This window comes from Lycium barbarum, chromosome 7 (assembly GCF_019175385.1).
Source record: "Lycium barbarum isolate Lr01 chromosome 7, ASM1917538v2, whole genome shotgun sequence".
In the NCBI taxonomy this organism is placed as follows: Eukaryota; Viridiplantae; Streptophyta; class Magnoliopsida; order Solanales; family Solanaceae; genus Lycium; species Lycium barbarum.
Genome location: NC_083343.1, coordinates 82,195,222 through 82,214,357, shown reverse-complemented (window position 1 = coordinate 82,214,357; position 19,136 = coordinate 82,195,222). Strand labels below are relative to the sequence as shown.

At 36.6% G+C, this 19,136-nt stretch overlaps 1 protein-coding gene across 1 annotated transcript; it reads right to left on the bottom strand.

Moving 5' to 3' along the window:
• Positions 1-426: 426 nt before the first annotated feature.
• On the bottom strand, positions 427-18,112 carry LOC132603501 (plant intracellular Ras-group-related LRR protein 7-like). The gene is made up of 10 exons (XM_060316602.1): positions 17,754-18,112; positions 15,610-15,679; positions 15,351-15,397; positions 4,308-4,416; positions 4,119-4,204; positions 2,659-2,749; positions 2,221-2,306; positions 1,586-1,672; positions 1,359-1,491; positions 427-776 (listed from the first exon to the last, which is right to left on the bottom strand). Exons 1-9 carry the CDS (start codon positions 17,853-17,855, stop codon positions 1,381-1,383), a joined length of 789 nt encoding a protein of 262 aa, XP_060172585.1. The 5' UTR covers positions 17,856-18,112; the 3' UTR covers positions 427-776; positions 1,359-1,380.
• Between the last annotated feature and the right edge of the window lie 1,024 nt (positions 18,113-19,136).

Sequence of the window (19,136 nt, the reverse complement as noted above, 5' to 3'; positions counted from 1 at the left end):
TATTTCAAACACACTCTACATATTTTAAAGTAAATACTTACACCCCATATACTATAAATATCCTATGCTTGCACCCTCTATGATGTATATCCGAAACTAAGTATATTAAGATAAATTAAACTTATAAATAATATTTTTATGTATTTTGTCTTTTATTAAATTTAAAAAGAGGATAAATTTCGTAATATATTAAAATATTTCCAGTATCATTATGCCTTCTGGCCAGAATTTTGAATTTGTGAAGAGGCATTACTGTTCAAATATTATTTACTTATTATAAAGTGACTTAATTTCAATTAATTTTGAAACGATGAGTCAGATAAAAGTGGCTCTTTGTCAAAATCATTCCTCTTTGGCCCTTCCCTTCCCCAATCCCTCCTCCGTTGTCGGAAAAAACAAATCAAAAAATAAATTGATTTGCCACAGTTTTCAGCCATTTCATATACTCTTGGATACATCATAAGTACAATCTATACACTCCTAACATATTATAAATGAGCCATCCATGTTACAAAAAATTCGCACCTATAAAAAATGGTTTTAAGTGATGAGCTCAATAAACGTACAAAATTATCAAAAAGGAAGGAAGTCGTTAGGTTGAATCATTTACAATCATAATAAACTCAGCACTGATACAATTACGCACAAGTCAAAGCTTACAATCCATGATAAACTATAGAAAGGCTTGAAAATGACTCATGTCAAATCAGCAGAATCAACAGCCTTTCATCAAAGTCTAAACTGTCACAATTCCATCCAACCTCAACAAATTTAATCTGAAGTAAATAAGATAAAATGATAGAAAATTAGTATCATCAATATTACCGTTGACTGAGTGGAATAAATTTTAAACTAATTTGGCCACGGGATTAGCTACTAAATATCAGATTCAGAAGCTAGATGTACAAAACGATCCTGCCACGGAACTGTATAAGAAACTTTTTCATTTTCCATCTTTTGAAATTGGAGTTACCAATAGTTACCACAATTATTCAGGAGCACGGATATAATGTTGAGTAATTTACTAACTAGAAGCCTGGAACGTGAATTAGTAGAGGAAACTATGCAGGCACACCAGGCTGGGAGCTAAAAGCAAGTAACGGAGACATGCATGTAGTCTTATCAGTGGCAAGAATGAATTGCCAAAAAATTTCATCAAAAAAAAAAAAAAAGAATGAATTGTCAACATTAGGCATTAGACACTAGAAATACTAAAAGCTTGACAGCAACTGACGGAGCACCACTGTGTAATGTGGCTACTACATGGTTATGCAATAAGGGGAAGTTTACACCAAGGAATTGAAACAAAAAAAAAAAAAAGTAAAACCGAGATTAACAAGATAGCGCAGAAGCCTTACAGCAAATGCCTGTGGAGAGAAATCACAAGTCAACACCCTCATCAAGCCCTTTAGAACTGATTATCACATTTGAATCAATTTGTTTGTCAAACTTTTGTTTACGGCGGGCTTCAAATTCCTTGAAACCATCCATCTGGGGGAAAAATAAGTAAATTGAATTCTTTGTAAATGATTTTTCTAGGACTTCAGAGCTAAGTAGTATCAAACTGTGAACATTAGTGAGTTACCTGTTGAAATTGGTCCATGGAAATGGGATTTCCGTGCAGGGCTATGTTCTGCAAGCTCTTGCATTCTCTTAATAAATTTAGAGGCATCTGAGCAACCCAGTTACCAATAGCAAGCATGAGTATCTTGTAAAAATGTATATTTGATAGGAACGAGTACAAAAACTAGGATGATGCTTTAAATGGAAGATACTTGACGTTCACTCCAATGACCTCAAATGTAGATAATTTTGCGTATTTGACACTATTTCCGCTTTGCAAGTTAGATGCTACTGGTTGTTTGGTTATGTATATTTCTTCATGAAACTGTGTCTTACTAAAAGGAAAAGCTTTTATGCACGGCTTAAGGTTAATGTCTGTGTTTTCCTTTTCGCAGTCATACACAGCGAAGTGGGCCTAGGCTTACAGATGGTGCCAAGAGAGTTGCTAACTCTGCTTAATAGCATTCTTCAGATAGAAAGAGAGAGAGAGAGAGAGCACATACAAGTATCACCAGTACAACAATAAGTTCAGTTTTTCAGAGAGACAAACAGGTAAACATTTGATCCACGTGGTTTACTATTCTTTGCACATTTTATGTGTGATGATGATAGAGACAAGACACACACACAGAGACAGGGGTGAAATTAGACAGTAACCTGATTGAGATTGTTATTGTTCAGGCACAGTGACTTTAGTTGAACAAGATTGCAAACTGATGCAGGAAGCTCTTCAATAGAATTATCTGTGAGGCAAAACTGTTATCATGACGCAAGATTAAAAAACAGTAAAAACCTAATTGTGGCACACTGAGGAAAAAGAGACAGAACACAACAATCATGTATCAATTTAAATGGATGGTACCAAGAATAGTGTCTTATAACTTAACAGAAAAGATTTGGAGATGTTCTTTTGGCTTTCTAGGTCACCCACACCAATTTTATCATCATCCATAAATATCACTTAACTTTATGTTGATTGTAACATGCTTCATTTCCCTCGACATTTATTGGATACAGAGCTCCACACAAGCAAAGCAAAAGGAAATAGATAAATAGCAAGAATGAGAAGAAAGATGAACTAAAATCTGAAGGTACCATTTGCTTGCAATTCTTCCAAAGAGAAGCAACTTCCAATTGATTCAGGAAGAAACTTTAACTTATTGTTTGAAACGTCCAACAGCACCAACTGCAGGGTAAAAACATTAATGTCAATTCCAAAAGCCTTATGTTTCCAAAGAAGAAGAATTGAGAATACTTTAAGTCTAGGCTGTATGACTTCCTCGGACAGACAGAAAAAAATACATCTTCGTATAGAACTGAACACACAAGTAACAAAACATCTTTGAAGAAACAATAGAAGCAAATGTTTATAAGGTATGAACATTTCCAGAGGATAGAGCCAATAAACTTGATTGAAAGACCTTAATTCGTAATCCCAAGTCACCAACCATGAGGATCAGATATACAACTAACAGTGAACACTATATTTCTTGGTGTTGGAATAGGGTTGTACATAGTGTTCTACATGGAAGAGGAATGTAGTACACTGGCTATAAGTAGGGCTCAGTGTAATAATGTAGTTTACGTATCTTAATAATATTTTCGAGCCTTATTTTTCTCACTACTCTGAGAATTAAAATATGGAGAAATCAGTCAACGGAACTTGTGTGTGATAATCAAGCAGCTCTTCATATTGCTTCAAATCCGTTATTTCATGAGAGGACTAAGCACATTGAGATTGACTATCACTTTATCAGAGAAAAGATTCTCTCCGGAGATATTGTTACAAAATTTGTGAAGTCAAGCGGTAGAAATTTTCACCAAGTCCCTCACAGGTCCTCGTATTAGGCACATAAGCAACAAGTTCGGATCATATGACTTATATGCACCAGCTTGAGGGGAGTGGTAGAATAGGATTGTACATAGTGTCCTACATGGAAAAAGGTTGTAGTATACTGTCTATAAATAGGGTTCAGTGTAATAAAGAAGTTTACGTATCTTAATACTATTTTTCGAGCCTTTATTTCTCACAGTTGGTTTATCAATGACAGTGAAAAAAAAATATGGAGAAAAATATTCTGTCTAAAGAGAGTGAATTGAAAAGGAAGAACATAAGGCACTCAGGGTGGTGGATCTCAAGACAACCCGCAATGGAGCCACTTATTCTCCAATATAACCACCCTCCCCAAAGAGCTGCAGGATCCTCTCCCAAATCCAAAATACAAACATAAGAGAGCAAAGAGACATCATCAACTACCAGGAAGACGATAGAAATTCATGATGGAGCGGCATCACTATATAAATAGAGAAAAAATTGGGCTTTCAGTTGTAAGAACAGAAAGCTGTAAGTAAAATGATTCATTAATTTGGATATCATTATGCTGAACATTCTCTACAAGATTGACACCATTTCTTTAGCCACCTTAGCACCTTTATACTAAAGAAAAGTAAATCAACAAAGCAGAAAAGCAAGCGCAGAAATAATATTTTAACTGGCACAGTATATAGAATTCCGGAAGATGGCACCATATAAACCATCAGAATGAATCACTCACATTCCGTAAGCTCCCAATGGTCTCAGGCAAGCTCATTAACAAGTTTGCTGAGACAGACAAACGCTCAAGCTTCACCAACTGGCCCACTGAATATGACAACATTCTGTTGTTAGAACAGAGAGTGTGATGCTATATAGCAGAGAGAAACCTACTTAACTTCACATATGATCTAGAATGGTGGGGAATTACATTCATCAGGAAATGCTGTGATTCGATTCCCATCAAGTGTTGCAACTTTCAAAGACTGAAGCAATCCCAGGTTCACAGGGAGATGCTCAATAAGGTTATCAGCCAAAATCTGAAAAGAAAATAATCAAACTCAATTCTTTGATAGAATCAGATATAACCAACTATTTATTAAATTTTCTATTTAAGAGAATACACCCTACAATATCAATAGTATTAAGCATGGAAACCCAGATGAAGAGTCCATTAAAAATAAACACTTCTCACCAGAAGGGAAATGCAATTCCCAAGTAGAACTGATTTTCATGCCAGTAGAGTGTTTGAGGACTCTTGTACAGATTACAACTGATTTTTTGTTTTTGTAGGTTTTTGGAGCACCCAAGAGGTTCCTGTTAGCATAACTGATTGGAAGCATTTGTGGAGAACTGTGTGTTCGTGTAGGTCCACTTTTTGTATACCACTAGTATACGTGGGCTTTTTACCCACCACATATTATCCCGTCCACAAAAAATAATTGATTTTCACTCCAGCTCATTCACATGGCTATTTCCAGTCTCCCTTTGAAGTCAAGCTGCCAGCATATCTCCAATTTTGTTTTTGCCATGATATTTCGGACTAATTGGTATTGCTTTAACCTTACATTTCCAACAGAATAAGACAGTTAATATTTACTACAAGACACAAATTTGCCTCAATTAGGGTTTAGCAATCCCGTTAAAATAAAAAATATGTGGAACATGACCTCTCATTTTATGCTTTATGAGTGCCACTTGCACCTTCTGTTGGATGTGACCAATACTAATCTTGTATTATCTTATATGATCACATATCCATCCTACATCAGTATTCTTATGACACTCATCTTGAATTAAACATTAACCAAAAATCATTCCCATATACATTGTTGATCCGGGACAACGTCCAATAGAACTTATCTTTCATTTGGTAGGCCTCCCATAGCGTTCTACTGGAACATTGAGCCTATATATCTAAACTGACAGAGTTTTGGCACCATGAACCCGTCTAATCTCAACTCAACTTTATTTTTCTTGTGCTAGCTAAACTTGTGGTGCATATGCTCAGTGTTACTTCTATTCATCCTAAAATGTTTATTCTCTAGAGCAATTTTTAAAGTTCAAACTATTAGTTGATTCCTGGTTCGATTATTCAATTAAAATCAATATTCCCGGCAGAAAACAGACACCGTCGGATCTTATCTTGCATACTATTGGTTAGCTAGGGTAAACAGGTACGGATTCAATTGAAACCTGATGTAAATTCACCATTTTAAAAAGAACTTCTCTGTATCTGCTACCACTTTTCTAACAATTGTAATGGCTCTTTCCTACCTATTATTATGGCATTTATATACTTGGTAAGGTAAGAGTTTTTTCGTTCTCCAGCACGCGCTAAAGGACTTGTCACTCTACTTTTTCAGTTTTTCTAGGTCAATGAATATCATGTATAGATCATTTTTTTCTCTGCCAACGAACTTCCATCATTCTTCTTAACAAAAATATAGTCCATGTTGTGGATCCACCAAGCACAAATTCAAACTCATTTTTGTCAATTTGTAGTGTCCTTAATCCTATGCTCTATAATCTTTTCCAAAACATAGTCATATGACTCATAAGTTTAATACCACAACAATTAGCCACAACAGTGACACTGAATATCTCCTTTTTTTTCTTATTATTTTTTTTGAGAATGGTAACAGTTAATCTATATATCCACAGGTATACTACATCCAAATGTGTTGTCCCCCTTCAAAAAATTACATCTTACAGCTTGTTCTTTACATGATCTTCCTTTTACAGTAAGTCCAAAACATTAAAAATATCTTCTGTTTGCACTAAAACTACCTGTTTACACCAAAAGTAATAAAGACTTAAAACAATTCATCTTGAACTTCTGTAGACCATATTGTTTGCTCTCAAAGCACCTCTGATTCCTTTCATTCCACACAGTCCACCATATGGATGATGGGACAATCTTCCATCTCTCCTCCTTCTTTGTTGCATTTCCATCCCTATTACAGCTGTTTAGAACTCCTTTAATGCTCCCAAGTTTCACCCACTTGATCTCCCTTCCATAGCTGTTCTGTCCATTTGCAGTGTAAAAAGAGATGGTTGATTGTCTCATTTTGTTCCCCACATAAGAAACACCTTGTGCATAGATGGAAACCTATTTTGTTCAAGTTTTCATGAGTCAGCACTGCTTCCTTTGCCAAAAGCCAGTTGAAACAGTTCACTTTGTAGGGAACTTTTGTCCTCCAGATCATCTTCCAGGGCCAGTCATCCTCCTGCATAGTTGAGGTGTTCAAATCTTTATATGTTGAATTAACTGAGAAAATTCCTTTGTTGTCCTTCTGCCACTCCATTGTGTCTCTTTCTCCTGTCCAGTTGTTGAAAGTGGTCATTGTATTATGAAATGCTGCTATCCTCTCTATCTCCCAATTATTCAAGTTTCTTCTCAGATTCAAGTTCCATCCCTGTCCAGTCCATATCTCAGCAACAGTAGCTTGTTGCAATTGACAAAGAACAAATAGATCAGCGTACAACTGTTTCAAGGTTGTACTATCAATCCACTTATCATTCCAAAATGAAACCTTTAATCCATTCCCAACCTTACATCTGATCCTTGCTAGCATAATTGGCCACAAGTTCCCGATTGCTCTCCAAACAATGCAACTGTATGGTATAGTTACCATGTTTGCTGTCCAGTTATCTTTCATTCCATATTTAGCAGTGACGACATCTTTCCGAGCATGTTTTCTTCTGTAGCAAAATTCCATAACCATTTCGTCATTAGGCTTTGATTCTGGATCTTCATCTCTCTAATACCCACTCCTCCTGCCTTCTTGCTAATTGTCAATTCTTCCCACTTGACTAGATGTATCTTTTTCTTGTCTTCAATGCCTTGCCAGAGAAAATTCCTTCTAAGTGTGTCAATCCTTTTAATCATATTAACAGGTGTTGGAAAGATGGACATCATGTAAGATGGTAATGCATCTAGCACACTGTTGACCATAGTCAGTCTACCCCTAAGAGAAAGGTACTGACTTTTCCAGTTCGACAGTCTTTTCACACATTTCTCTAAAACCCCATTCCATATCCCTTTGGACTTGCTTTTAGCTCCCAATGGCATGCCCAAATATATGGTTGGGAGCTCCCCCACTTTTCCTCCAAGCTTCACAGCTAGCCTCTCCAGTTCTGGCACCTCATTTATAGGATAAATGAAACTTTCCCCCCAATTGATGTGTAATCCAAAATCTGCTTCAAAAATGATGAAAATAACCCTTAGCATTAGCATATCATTTTCCTCTGCTTCACAAAATACTAAGGTGTCATCTGCATACTGTAGTCTGTAAATGTGTGATCTCCAAATTGTTTCCATCTCCCACCTGAAATCCCCTTATCCATCCTCTCTCCTGTGATGTGTTTAACACGTTGTTCATCCCTTCAATTGCAAGAATGAAAAGAAAAGGGGATAAAGGATCCCCCTGTCTCAATCCCCTTTGAGAAGTAAAGTAACCACATGGAGTTCTGTTGACCAAGACTGAGAATTTTACAGTGGTGATGCACTGTTTAATCCATCTAACCCATCTAGTACCAAAGCCCATCTGCTCCAGCATCTTGATCAGGAAGCTCCAGTTCAAATGATCATAGGCTTTTTGGATGTCAAGTTTGCATAGAATGTCTGGTTTTTTACTTCTCTGCCTGGAATCCACACCCTCATTAGCTATAAGAATTGCATCCATAATTTGTCTCCCTTTTATGAAAGCCATTTGCTGTCTATCCACCAGTTTGTGGATAACTTTTTTTCAGTCTCTCTATCAGTAGCTTGGCACTGATTTTGTATACTCCACCTATTAAGCTAATAGGTCTGAAGTCATTGAGTTCTATTGCCCCAACCTTCTTTGGAATTAGTGCCACAAAAGTAGCATTCAAACTCCTTTCAAAATAGCCATCTGCATGAAAATTCTGAATAGATGCTACTAGCTAAGTCCTGATGATTTCACAACATTGAGTAAAGAAAGCCATTGTATACCTATCCGGACCTGGTGCCTTATCTCCTGCACATGCTTTAATGGATTCCAATATCTCTTGAGCTTCAAAAGGTGCCATAAGGTAAGTGTTGTCATCTTCCTCTATCCTGGGGCAGTTTCTCATGTCTAATTGAGGCCTCCAATTCTCTGTCTCTGTGTAAAGCTTCTCACAGTAGGCTACTATCTCATTCTTCACTTCTATGGGATCTTCCGCAACTTCACCATCTACTCTCAGCTTATCTATTGTGTTTACTCTATGGTGGGCATTAGCAGTTTTATGAAAAAAGCTAGTGTTTTGTCCCCCTATTTAGCCAGATTGCCCTGGATCTCTGTCTCTATGCAATCTCTTTATGTCTGGCTATTTCAAATTCCATCTTCAGTGCCATTCTAGATGCTATTTCTCCCTCCAGAATTCTGTCCTCTTGTATCTCTTCCAGATCAGCCAATTGGGCAAGCAGCACCACTCGTTTCTGGATCTTCAAGTTTCCTTGAGCTGTTTTGCACCATTCCTTCAGTTTATCCTTAAGAGCTTTCAACTTTGCCACCAAAATATAGTCAGGTTTGCCAATGAAAGTGAAGGATTCCAACCAATTCTTTACTCTTTCATTGAAACCTTCTGTTTGCAACCACCAATTCTCAAACTTGAAATATGAACTGGTTTTCTCCCATTCCCCACATTGTAACATCAAAGGGGAGTGATCAGTAGTTACCCTGTGAAGTATAGTCTGCTTGATGTTTCTGAAACTGGCATCCCATTCTTGATATGACAAATCTATCTAATCTTGCTACAATAGTATGTCTGTCTCCCTTTTTCCATGTGAACTTTCCTCCTGATAAGTCCAAATCCACCAGCTCCATATCTACAATAAACTCAGAGAAGTCAGTCATTGCTTTGTTAATTCTCCTGCCATTCTTCTTCTCTTCTTCTCTGATGGGAACCTAACTATATTAAAATCCCCACACAGGACCCAGGGACCTGGAATCAGTCCCCTTGCTGCTCCCACTTCTCCCCAAGTTTCCCCTCTTTCCTGTCTGTCAATTACAACCCATTCATTTGCCAACTGACATCTTGATTTTTTTCAATGAAACTGAGTACATTCTACTGATCACACCTTCCCATTCCCTTCTATCCCACGTTATGACTACCACCTCTGATCCCACTTGCTTCTAACTGCACATAACTGATCCATCTACTTCCCCCTCCACCTTTGTTTCATGTAAACAAACTACATCTGCTATCCAGCTTTGTAAACAATTCTTGATCATACCCCTCTTCTTGCTACAGTTTAACCCCCTTACATGCCAGATATCCCCCCGCTCCTAGTACCATTGCTCATAAATTTACTATCTAATTTTAATCCCTTCAATTCATTCATCCCCTTCCTCTTTATGGTTGATTGCTCCCCCTTGTTCTCCTTCTTATTGTTGTCAATTTTCAAAAATAACTCTTTGCCCTTCTCTTTACACCCACTGAAGCTTGCTCCAAATTCCTTACTGAGTCTGGTAATGTGCTGTTTAACTCATTCTGGAGTACTGACTTGCTTGGTAATTTCTTCCTTTGAAAGTTGAATTCTCAAAGGAACAATATCTTCTGCAATCTCTTCTGTGGTTTCTTCTTGTCTGCTGAGTTGTAAGCATGCTGTTTCTCTTGCTTCCAACTGTAGCTGAGTTGTAAGCATGTTGTTTCTCTTGCTTGCCCCTCCCAGTGATCAATTTGAATGGGTTGGGTCTCTTTCTCCCCATCTCTGCTTCTCAAATTCTGGAACATGTTGTGAGTGATAAGCTTAGAAATATTTGCCTCTATTTCTATGCTTACCATGTCTTGAAATTGGCCTTCAAGGGTTACTTGATTTAAAAGATACCACTGCAAATGGGTCCACTAAATCTCGGCCCAATCTGTCAATTCTTTTAATTTTGCCCGCCACCGCCTCTAATGGCCCTTTCCCTTTTTCCTCCAGGCAACGTGTCCAAATATTTGAAATTTCCCCACTACTTGATGTACCCACGTGGGATCCCCTTTTATACGCTTAATCTGCCAATGTATACGACCTCTGTCCTTTATTATCCACCGAACAAAAGACCTTCTTTGCGCTCTTTCCTTCGACAGCTCTGACCGTCACCGGAATCTTGCACCATATTGGGATGGTGTATGAGAATCCGTCGCTGGACACCTCGATAACCCTCGAAACTTCCTCCCATCCCCTTGCGCCTTAATACGAGCCCAATGTAGATGGTTCTTGAACTCAGTTTCCTCCTCTGTTCCCAATACCCCCCACACTTGTCTCCTATTTGCTTGAAGAATTCATGTGACCACATGCTCAGAGGAAGCCCTAGAATTCTGACCCAAACCCAGTCTCTTTTTCCCGTCGTCGGTTTCCGCCAATCAATTTTCAATTTCATCTTTTTCCAATTCCATTCTCCGGTCATAATGTGTTCCGCTACTTTCCTTGATGGGAGTTCGAAGAGAAAACGGCCATCATTCATCGCGAAGACATTAAGACCGAACGCCGTCTTCCATGTGTTGCTTGCCCATCTTCTTACATCGTTCAGCGTAACAGCCTCTTGTGAAGAGTTCTGGAACTTCCCAACAATACACCTGTTCAACATATCTTTCTCAGAGATTGGATTTTCCCCAGCTATCTTTATGTTATTATCCTTGAACTGAATCTGCACCTTTTTTGTGTTTTCCGTCATCCATCTGTTGCCGATGATGACGTGTTTGAGGGATGCACCCAACCGTTTCGTTGCTGGTCTCGGTTGCTCCTGCACTTGCACTGGCTCATATATGAACTTAGCAATCTTATGTGCTATGTTTCCCCATCCTTCTTTGTCTGTGGTCTCCGACGTAATGATTACTGATTTGTTTTGTCCTTGAATGGCAATGAAACTTATGTATCTACCACTCTCATTGTAATTAAGACTGCAGAAAATATCTGAAAAATGATCCTTCAGATTCCATCTCCTGACTACCTTCCCCTGTACTTTCGATGCTTCAATAAATACTGATATCAACCACTTTAAGACTTTAATGGTAATTTTCACTGTTCTCATTTAATTCCTGCTACGTTCCACCCATTTGTACCATGTTTCTGCAACAGATTTGCATTTAGCAATATCATAAGATTTAAAACCTGCATTGTAAAATATACTACTGTCCCCTAATGAAGAAGAACCGATCATGGTGGCCGGAAAAAGACCCCCAGAAAAGGAAATAAATTTGAAATTACACTAAAAGCTCACTGGCCTAGTAAATCGTGCCTGCGAGCATTTTCTCTCTCCTATTTTAGTTAACTAAGTCTTTTTCTTATTATACCAGACGAAAACAATCTTTTTTCGCTAGTTTGGTTCTTTCCACTCTTTAATATGCAATTGAATAGCTTGATAAGGCATATTACTCCTACATCTCCAAGGCACTTCCACACCACTATCGGGGTACCATTTGGACTACAAAATTTTCCAATACTTGGTGATAATTTCAGAGACCTCCCTCCAAGTTTGGCTTTGTAACAATGACCTACCCTATAATTTTCAATACTACGCTAGCCTCCCTTATTTTAATTATTTCATAACAATTATTTTGAATTATTTCTTATTAATGCAAACTAATTACAGGTTGACCAACTTTTCCCGTCTAATATTACTCTCTTTTAATTAATTAATTAACTATATGAATAATTATCCCTGTCATTGGTCCTTTCGCCATTTTTGTCTGAATCTAGGAAATAAGGTCTCTACTATGGCCTAAGGTAGGGGTCTATCGGAAACAACCTCTCTACCTCCCAAGGTAGGGGTAAGGTCTGCATACACTCTACCCTCCCCAGACCCCACTTGTGGGATTATACTGGGTATGTTGTTGTTGTTGTACTCTGGACTAACCGAAAGGGCTCCGCTATCCAGTCTAGATGCCTTCCTGCCCTTGTTGCTGGTCTGTTGAAATAAATCTTTGAATTGGAAAGGGATTGGTGCCATTATTGAAGAATAAGACATAAAATCACCTCCATATACCTACATTCACATAGAGTTGAACAGGCATCAAGCATAAAGGTATTTCATGAAATCATTACACCAAGCATTGCAAGCCTATTTCGTTCAAAGCAGCTCCAGTAGAGTCATGTTGGGACGCACAACTCAAGCCTTATTGCCTGTCTGAATCCATCGGTAATTGATTTACTGAAACCATTCCTCATTCTTTTTTGCAACACTTAAACTCATCTTTGTCAGTTAGCAAACTGGGTATCAATTTCTCAATTCCATGTGTTCTCAGACCTTAGTTTATTCATGTCAAGAGTGTATTTTAGGGCTATTCTGCTAGGACTCTATAAAGATCATAGAGATAGAGTGACAGCCAATTGAAACTAGTGGTATAATTGGTCAGATTCTAATTAATTGTTAATTCATTACTTAAAAGAGGGTAATATTAGAAGGGCCAATTGGTCAATCTGTAATTAGTTTGTATTAGTAAGAAACAGTTTAAAACAATTGTTACAAAATAATCAAGATAAGGAAGGTTTCTGAAATTATCCCTATTTTTTATGCCATCCTTTATTTTTGCATGCCTATTTATACCAGCGTAGCTAAAGGTTCGGTCTTGCATGGATATAGACATTTGTAAAGTTTATCCTCATGATTTAAGTTTAACAACTACAAGATTGCATTTCCATCTCTCTTTGACCTCATCATATGGTCCATATCCTGTTAAAACTCGTGGAGAATCATCTTTAATACGCTTAACCTATTAAAGTGTTTACCCTTTTCTCTCTTCTTCATACTTGTTTACAAATTTCTTTTTCTTTGTTCCTGTTCTCCTAACTTTTGGTACAAGCCATCTAGGGCTTTATCTCACGTTTTTCTAAAAGCCTTTTTAGCTTTCCTCCAAGATCTCTTCTACTCTTCAAAGACTTCTCCATCTTCTACTTTTGGTAACTTCTCACAGCATGCTTTTTTTTGCCAATTGCTCCAATATAGTAGGTTAGTTCCGTAATTGTATAGCTACATTAACACCAAAATTAGTACATAAGGAGATACCACATCTTGAAATCATTGCTTTTCTTCTAGGTGTACTGGCCATTCATTTACCTTCCAAGTAAAGCATTATGTGGTGTTTGTACACGAAAGACTTGTGAACTGCTAAAATTGATGGCCTAACATTCCAAATCTAGCTAGTGTATTATCTAACTCACAAGAGATGAGCACCCTCATTTTTCTTTAGCTATTTATATTATGGTTGTGATTGTTAGCGTAATTGGTGTATCATTTGTTCCTACTAATGCAATAAACTATTTACCATCAATTTGATCTCCATCGGCTTGAAGAGGATAAAGCAATTTAGAAATCACAAAATGCTGGTTGTTGAGTGGTCCATTTGCTATAAATCTTATGAGATAATTTAACAAAGTAGTATATATCTTGACATCCAATGTGATGGATTATCTTTCTGCCTCCTCACAATGTAATGTTTTATTCATTTTTATTTTTATAAGGTAAGATTTAATGTCATTATTCATGTCTTTGATCTCCAATAAGAAGGAGAGAACTTCTTTCATTATATATCATCTTTGTATTAGACTATTGGAATGCCAAATGTTAGATAATTGTTAGTGTGAAGTAAGTCGAAGAGAATTGTCTTTCACACCTATAAACAAGTGTGCTGTGTTTTTCATTATTGTCAAGGTAGCTTCCGCTCTTATTCTTCTCACGTGGTATCAGGCCCTACAATCTTGGTAGTGTCGTATGTAGCTTCCTCTGACCAGCAAAAGTGAGCTTATACTGCAGAACTAAGTTTTTTCTCCATTTTCGTAATTTTACTATTCTTTCCTCTTTTTACTGGTCATTCAAGTGGAAATATGCCTATGTTTAGTGACCGTTTCTATAGCATCCCACCACTTTTTTGCTGATCTTTCGAGGACAGTTTCGACGGCACCAAACCCGGTGATCTCTGCAACATGCATCTCTTCCACTGATTCTTCCAGTAGAATCAAACCTTCTTCAAGAAGATCATTTAGCTGGAACCGTGCCTTTTCCAAGCAATTGTTGACAGGATCATCAATATTTAAGATATTCTTTAAGCGACTATGTCATTAGCGAGATTCCAGTGATCAGAACTTTTCCGAAGACTCTCCGCTAGATTTCCAAAAGGTGTTCTGGTGACACTATTTATGTGACTTCCATTAAATAATTACTTTTCCGTGTTTTTAAATAAGCAAACGCAAGTTAATTTCCCTTCCCCACCTTAAGTTTAAGGGGTTTAGAACATTGGAGTCACATTTTGACCTTATCATATATTTATTTGCTAGTGAAAATATAAAGAACTTCTAATATTTTTTTTATTATTAGTAGTAGTACTGTATTACTATTACTATATATATATATAAAACTTATATTTCAATTTTTTTTATTTTTTTTTTTGTACTGATGACATGAGTGGAGCTTAAATGAGGGAAAATGGTCAGTGAGGCTTCATATAGCCGACCCCAACTTGTTTGAGACTGAAGCGTAGTTATTGTTGTTGTTACGATATTGGAGTTAGTCTTAAGTGTTAAATGTTAATTTAGCCTCATTGGTTAAATATAAGAAGTGAATTGTATCTCACACCTCTAAATAAGTGTGTCATATTCCATTATCATCAAGTTATCTATTTATTATCTTCCCTTCTCTTATCTTATCACATTGACAAAATCATGTCCTCAAAAAGAAGCTAAATTTTCCTTGCTAAATTTCTCTGCCATAACAACAACAGACACTCTTTTTTTTTTTTTTTTTTTTGAGAAGGTAACATAACAACAACAGACACTCTTAACATTTTAGTTCTGCCAATTCTGCTCAATACCATGTACCTTTTCCCTAAATGACTTCTGGCTGCAAGAATATGACCGACAATTCTGACCTGGCTTTCATTATGAGATGTGGACACTGATAACATACTAAGGTTTTCTGAAAAGAATGATGAGGCTGCTGAGAGACAAAGGTAGGTGTCAAATATGTAAGTCTGTAGTACTTACAAGACGCTGCAAGTTAATTAGCTTGTTGATCTCCATGGGAATTTGAACTGCCACAATTCAGAAACTGAGAGATTAGCTTCAGAAAAGATTAAAAGCTTCAGGTTAATAAGATCAGAAATATAAACGATGAAAACAATCTCCCCAAGTAACAGAGGTATAAATTAATTGGCAGTAGCACATGGAATTGATAGTGATTTGTCTTTGAGCTCGAACTGACTAGAAAGATATGAATCAGAAGCTTGAGAAATTAGAGCAATACCCAATTTATTGCGTGTCAAGTCTAGGGTGCGTACAGATCTCTCCAGGCAAATAACTTCATCAGGAAAAGACTGTCAAGGAAAAACCAGTCAGGAGATCATAAGACAAACAGAAAGGATTTGGGAGAAAACAAAAATTATCCAAGGAAGTGGTGTTGCCCGGTCTCGAACCGGAGACCTTCAGCGTGTTAGACTGACATGATAACCTACTAACAGAAAGGATTAACCTGAGTCCTTATCTGTTGATATTTACATTTCTTCACAGCAAGCATTATTCATTTGAAACCAGCAAACTAACAAGAGCAACTCCTGAATTACTTCCTAAGCCTATAGCTTCATGACTTAAAGCCAATGGCAATCTAAAACCTATTTCTTTGTAAAGTCTTATCATCAATTAGATAAGAAAACTACTATAAGCATTCATGTGTCTGATTGTATATCTGTGCATATATATCCAAAAACACACACGAGACATTGACACCTCGTGATTAAGCAAACATATTTCATCATTGCATTGTGGACACTCAGCAGGACTTAGGAAGGTAAAGATCCCCTTCATTAAGAATTGCACATAGTCATCTCGAGGAATTCATTAAATATCTACTGGTGCCCATGCCACTAATGTAGTAACCCCCTCTCTCTGATTTGTGGGGCACAATCTACTCCCCAAGAGTCAAATTAAACCAATTTTCATGGACATCGTTTATTTTTTGAAAACAAATTCGAAACTTATGTAGAACTTAAAACTACTATGTGATCATGACCACATGAACTTTGTGGTGAAAATATTAAAGTAAAAACTAGAATAAGACACATTTTTGACTCCTGAAAAAGTAAATGCTTACAAAGGAATTACTTAATTAGTAACATGCCACTAGTTCCCTTACTTGATTACTCGTCCATCTTTTTTTTTTTTTCTACTCTTTCATTGTATACCTCCAGCTACCTCAGAGAACAGAGAACATTCTAGAAGGAGAAACATGGATCAAATTCTCCTATGTATAGATTGATCGATTGTGTATGTCTAAAATAGTGAACTTAATCTATTGGCACATAAATTTTGTGCTCTTAAGCAATTTACCCGAAAGCTTCATAAACGCTAATGTTCAAGGAAATATCCAGCTAACTCTTATCCTACATTCCAGAAACTATTCATAGACCTCGCCTATACATCACAAGAAAGTATAACACTCATCGGCCCAAATAACCCATAACGGCTGATGTTACCTGAACTGTACTTATCCTAAAACGAAACATAGAAAAAGGGAAATGCAAAAGAAACAGGACCGTAATCTGAAATACCACAAACAAACAAACAGAACACAATTCATTGAAGCCAAAAGTCCATATGTTCAGATTAAGAATATTCGATTCAAAAGATAGTAAGAAAAACACAAAGCATATGGACTATTATCATGAAAGAGATATGGGGTTGATTGGCTGTAATGACAATTAGCAAAACACAAAATCAATCCTGCTTGTGCTAATCAATCATAATTCCCAAATTAAATGAGGTTTAACTATATAAATCCTCTAAATCCATTACATAACCCTACAACAACAACAACATACCCAGTGTAATCCCACAAGGGGGTCTGGGGAGGGTAGAACTTAAGCAAAACACTAGTGGTCAATGAAGTGGGTTTAGCTCCATGAGGTCTCAAGTTCAAATCCCAGCCGAGACAAAAATACTAAGTTATTTTTTCCCATCCGTCCTAATCTTGGTGGAAAGAATTCCCTAATTCTGTTGCTGGTGGGAGGTGACAGGTATCCGGGGAATTAGTCGAGGTATGCATAAGCTGACCCGAACACCACAGTTATCAAAAAATAAAAAAGAATGTACACAGACCTTATCCCCTACCTTTGTGAGTAGAGAGATTGTATCTAATAGATCCTCGACTCATCAAAGCAGGATTGAAAAGACAATAACGACAACAAAATAGTGAGATGAACAAAGCAAAGGAAGCTAACACATAGTAGTAAAAATTGGAAGAATAAGATACACCATTATATAACCCCATATTCCGGGCGATTTCATTTCAATATTAAACAGTAGAGTGCAAATTATTGAGTGAGCTAACAGGGAGGGAGTGTAAATGAAAAATTAAATAAAAGAGGATATATAGGGAGTATGGAGAAGAAATGCCTTTAATTTGGAGTCGCGTAAAGCAACGATGCCAGTTGAACGCCATCGGGCCATGCGGGTGGCTTTAGTATCTGCGGTCCCCTTGCTACTGCAACACCCCATTATTATTATTCTTCTAGTCTAGATAATAACGGAGATGTTATGTTATTCTCTATGATAAAAGGGATATCTTCACTAGACAATCAAAAGTTATTGAAGAAATTGAGGCAAAGCACTTCGGTCGAGGAAATTAAAGAGGCGTTGAAGGCGAAGAGAGACGACGATTTTGATTTTGATGAATGCGTGTGAGCGTATTTTTGTGTTGTCAGATTGTAGCGTTGACGTTCGATTCTTTATTCCACGAGTGACACTGACATGATCAAATTCCGCCCCTTTGGTTTTATTCGGACCAACCTACCGCAGAGGCCAAACATGTTTATTTACTTTAATTAGTCAGTGTTTAAAGTTTATATTTTGAATAACTTTTAAAAATATTTTAATTATTATTATACATAGCAATATATACAAAATGTATTTTATATACCATCACTTTAGTTATAATTAAAAAATGAAGTTTAAAAATTAAAAATATATGATGATTTAAGATTGGTGATGATTAGAAAGAGATATGTTATATCTTAAATCATCAATTTTACTTTTTCTTATTTTACTCTTCACATTAATTACTCATTTTCAAATCATTTTCTGAGGCTATTGAGACTATACACCAATAAATATGGATATTATGATAAAATATATACCTCATTTATTAATTCTTAAAGAACGTAAAAAGTCAAAAGTGGACAAGTTATGTTGACACCCAATTTTGACCCTCCTTTCTTCCGATTTATTTTCTCCAGCTTCTAAATTGGTAATAAATCAAATACCTTAGCTTTTACCATTTTTACTAATTACTATCGCTATTACTATTATTATTATTAGTAGTAGTACTACTACTACTACTACTATTATTATTATTACTATTACTGGTACCATTACTATATATATACATATTTATTATTGATGCAATTTTAAAGGTATTAATCTAATTAGAAGCCTAAAGAATATAAAGGAAGGAGGAGATCCATCTTTTTGTCCACAAATCTGAAGCCCAAATCAGCTTTAGTATTTTCATTTTAGTAGGCCCACTGCAAGTGTATGATTTTCCTCCCCAACTCGGTCCAACACGGAGAGAATTAAATCCAAATTAGATTGACTCAAAGCTAACCCTAAACCTAATAGACGTCTCTTAGGGCTTTTAATTATAGGTGACTCTTAAGTTTTTTTTTTTTTTTTTTTTTTTTTGAGTGGAGGTGACTCAAGTTTTAATTATTGAGTGGAAGTGATGTTTTTTTATTAGTGATTAAGGGGTTGTTTTTTTATTAGTGATTAAGGGGTTTTGAA

Coding starts and splice junctions, on each gene's coding strand:
- LOC132603501 (XM_060316602.1), bottom strand. CDS start 17,855: ATGGGGTGTTGCAGTAGCAAGGGGACCGCAGATACTAAAGCCACCCGC. Junction 15,398..15,609: donor CTTGACACGCAATAAATTGG/GTATTGCTCTAA, acceptor GAATTGTGGCAG/TTCAAATTCCCATGGAGATC. Junction 1,673..2,220: donor ACAATAACAATCTCAATCAG/GTTACTGTCTAA, acceptor TGGGTTGCTCAG/ATGCCTCTAAATTTATTAAG.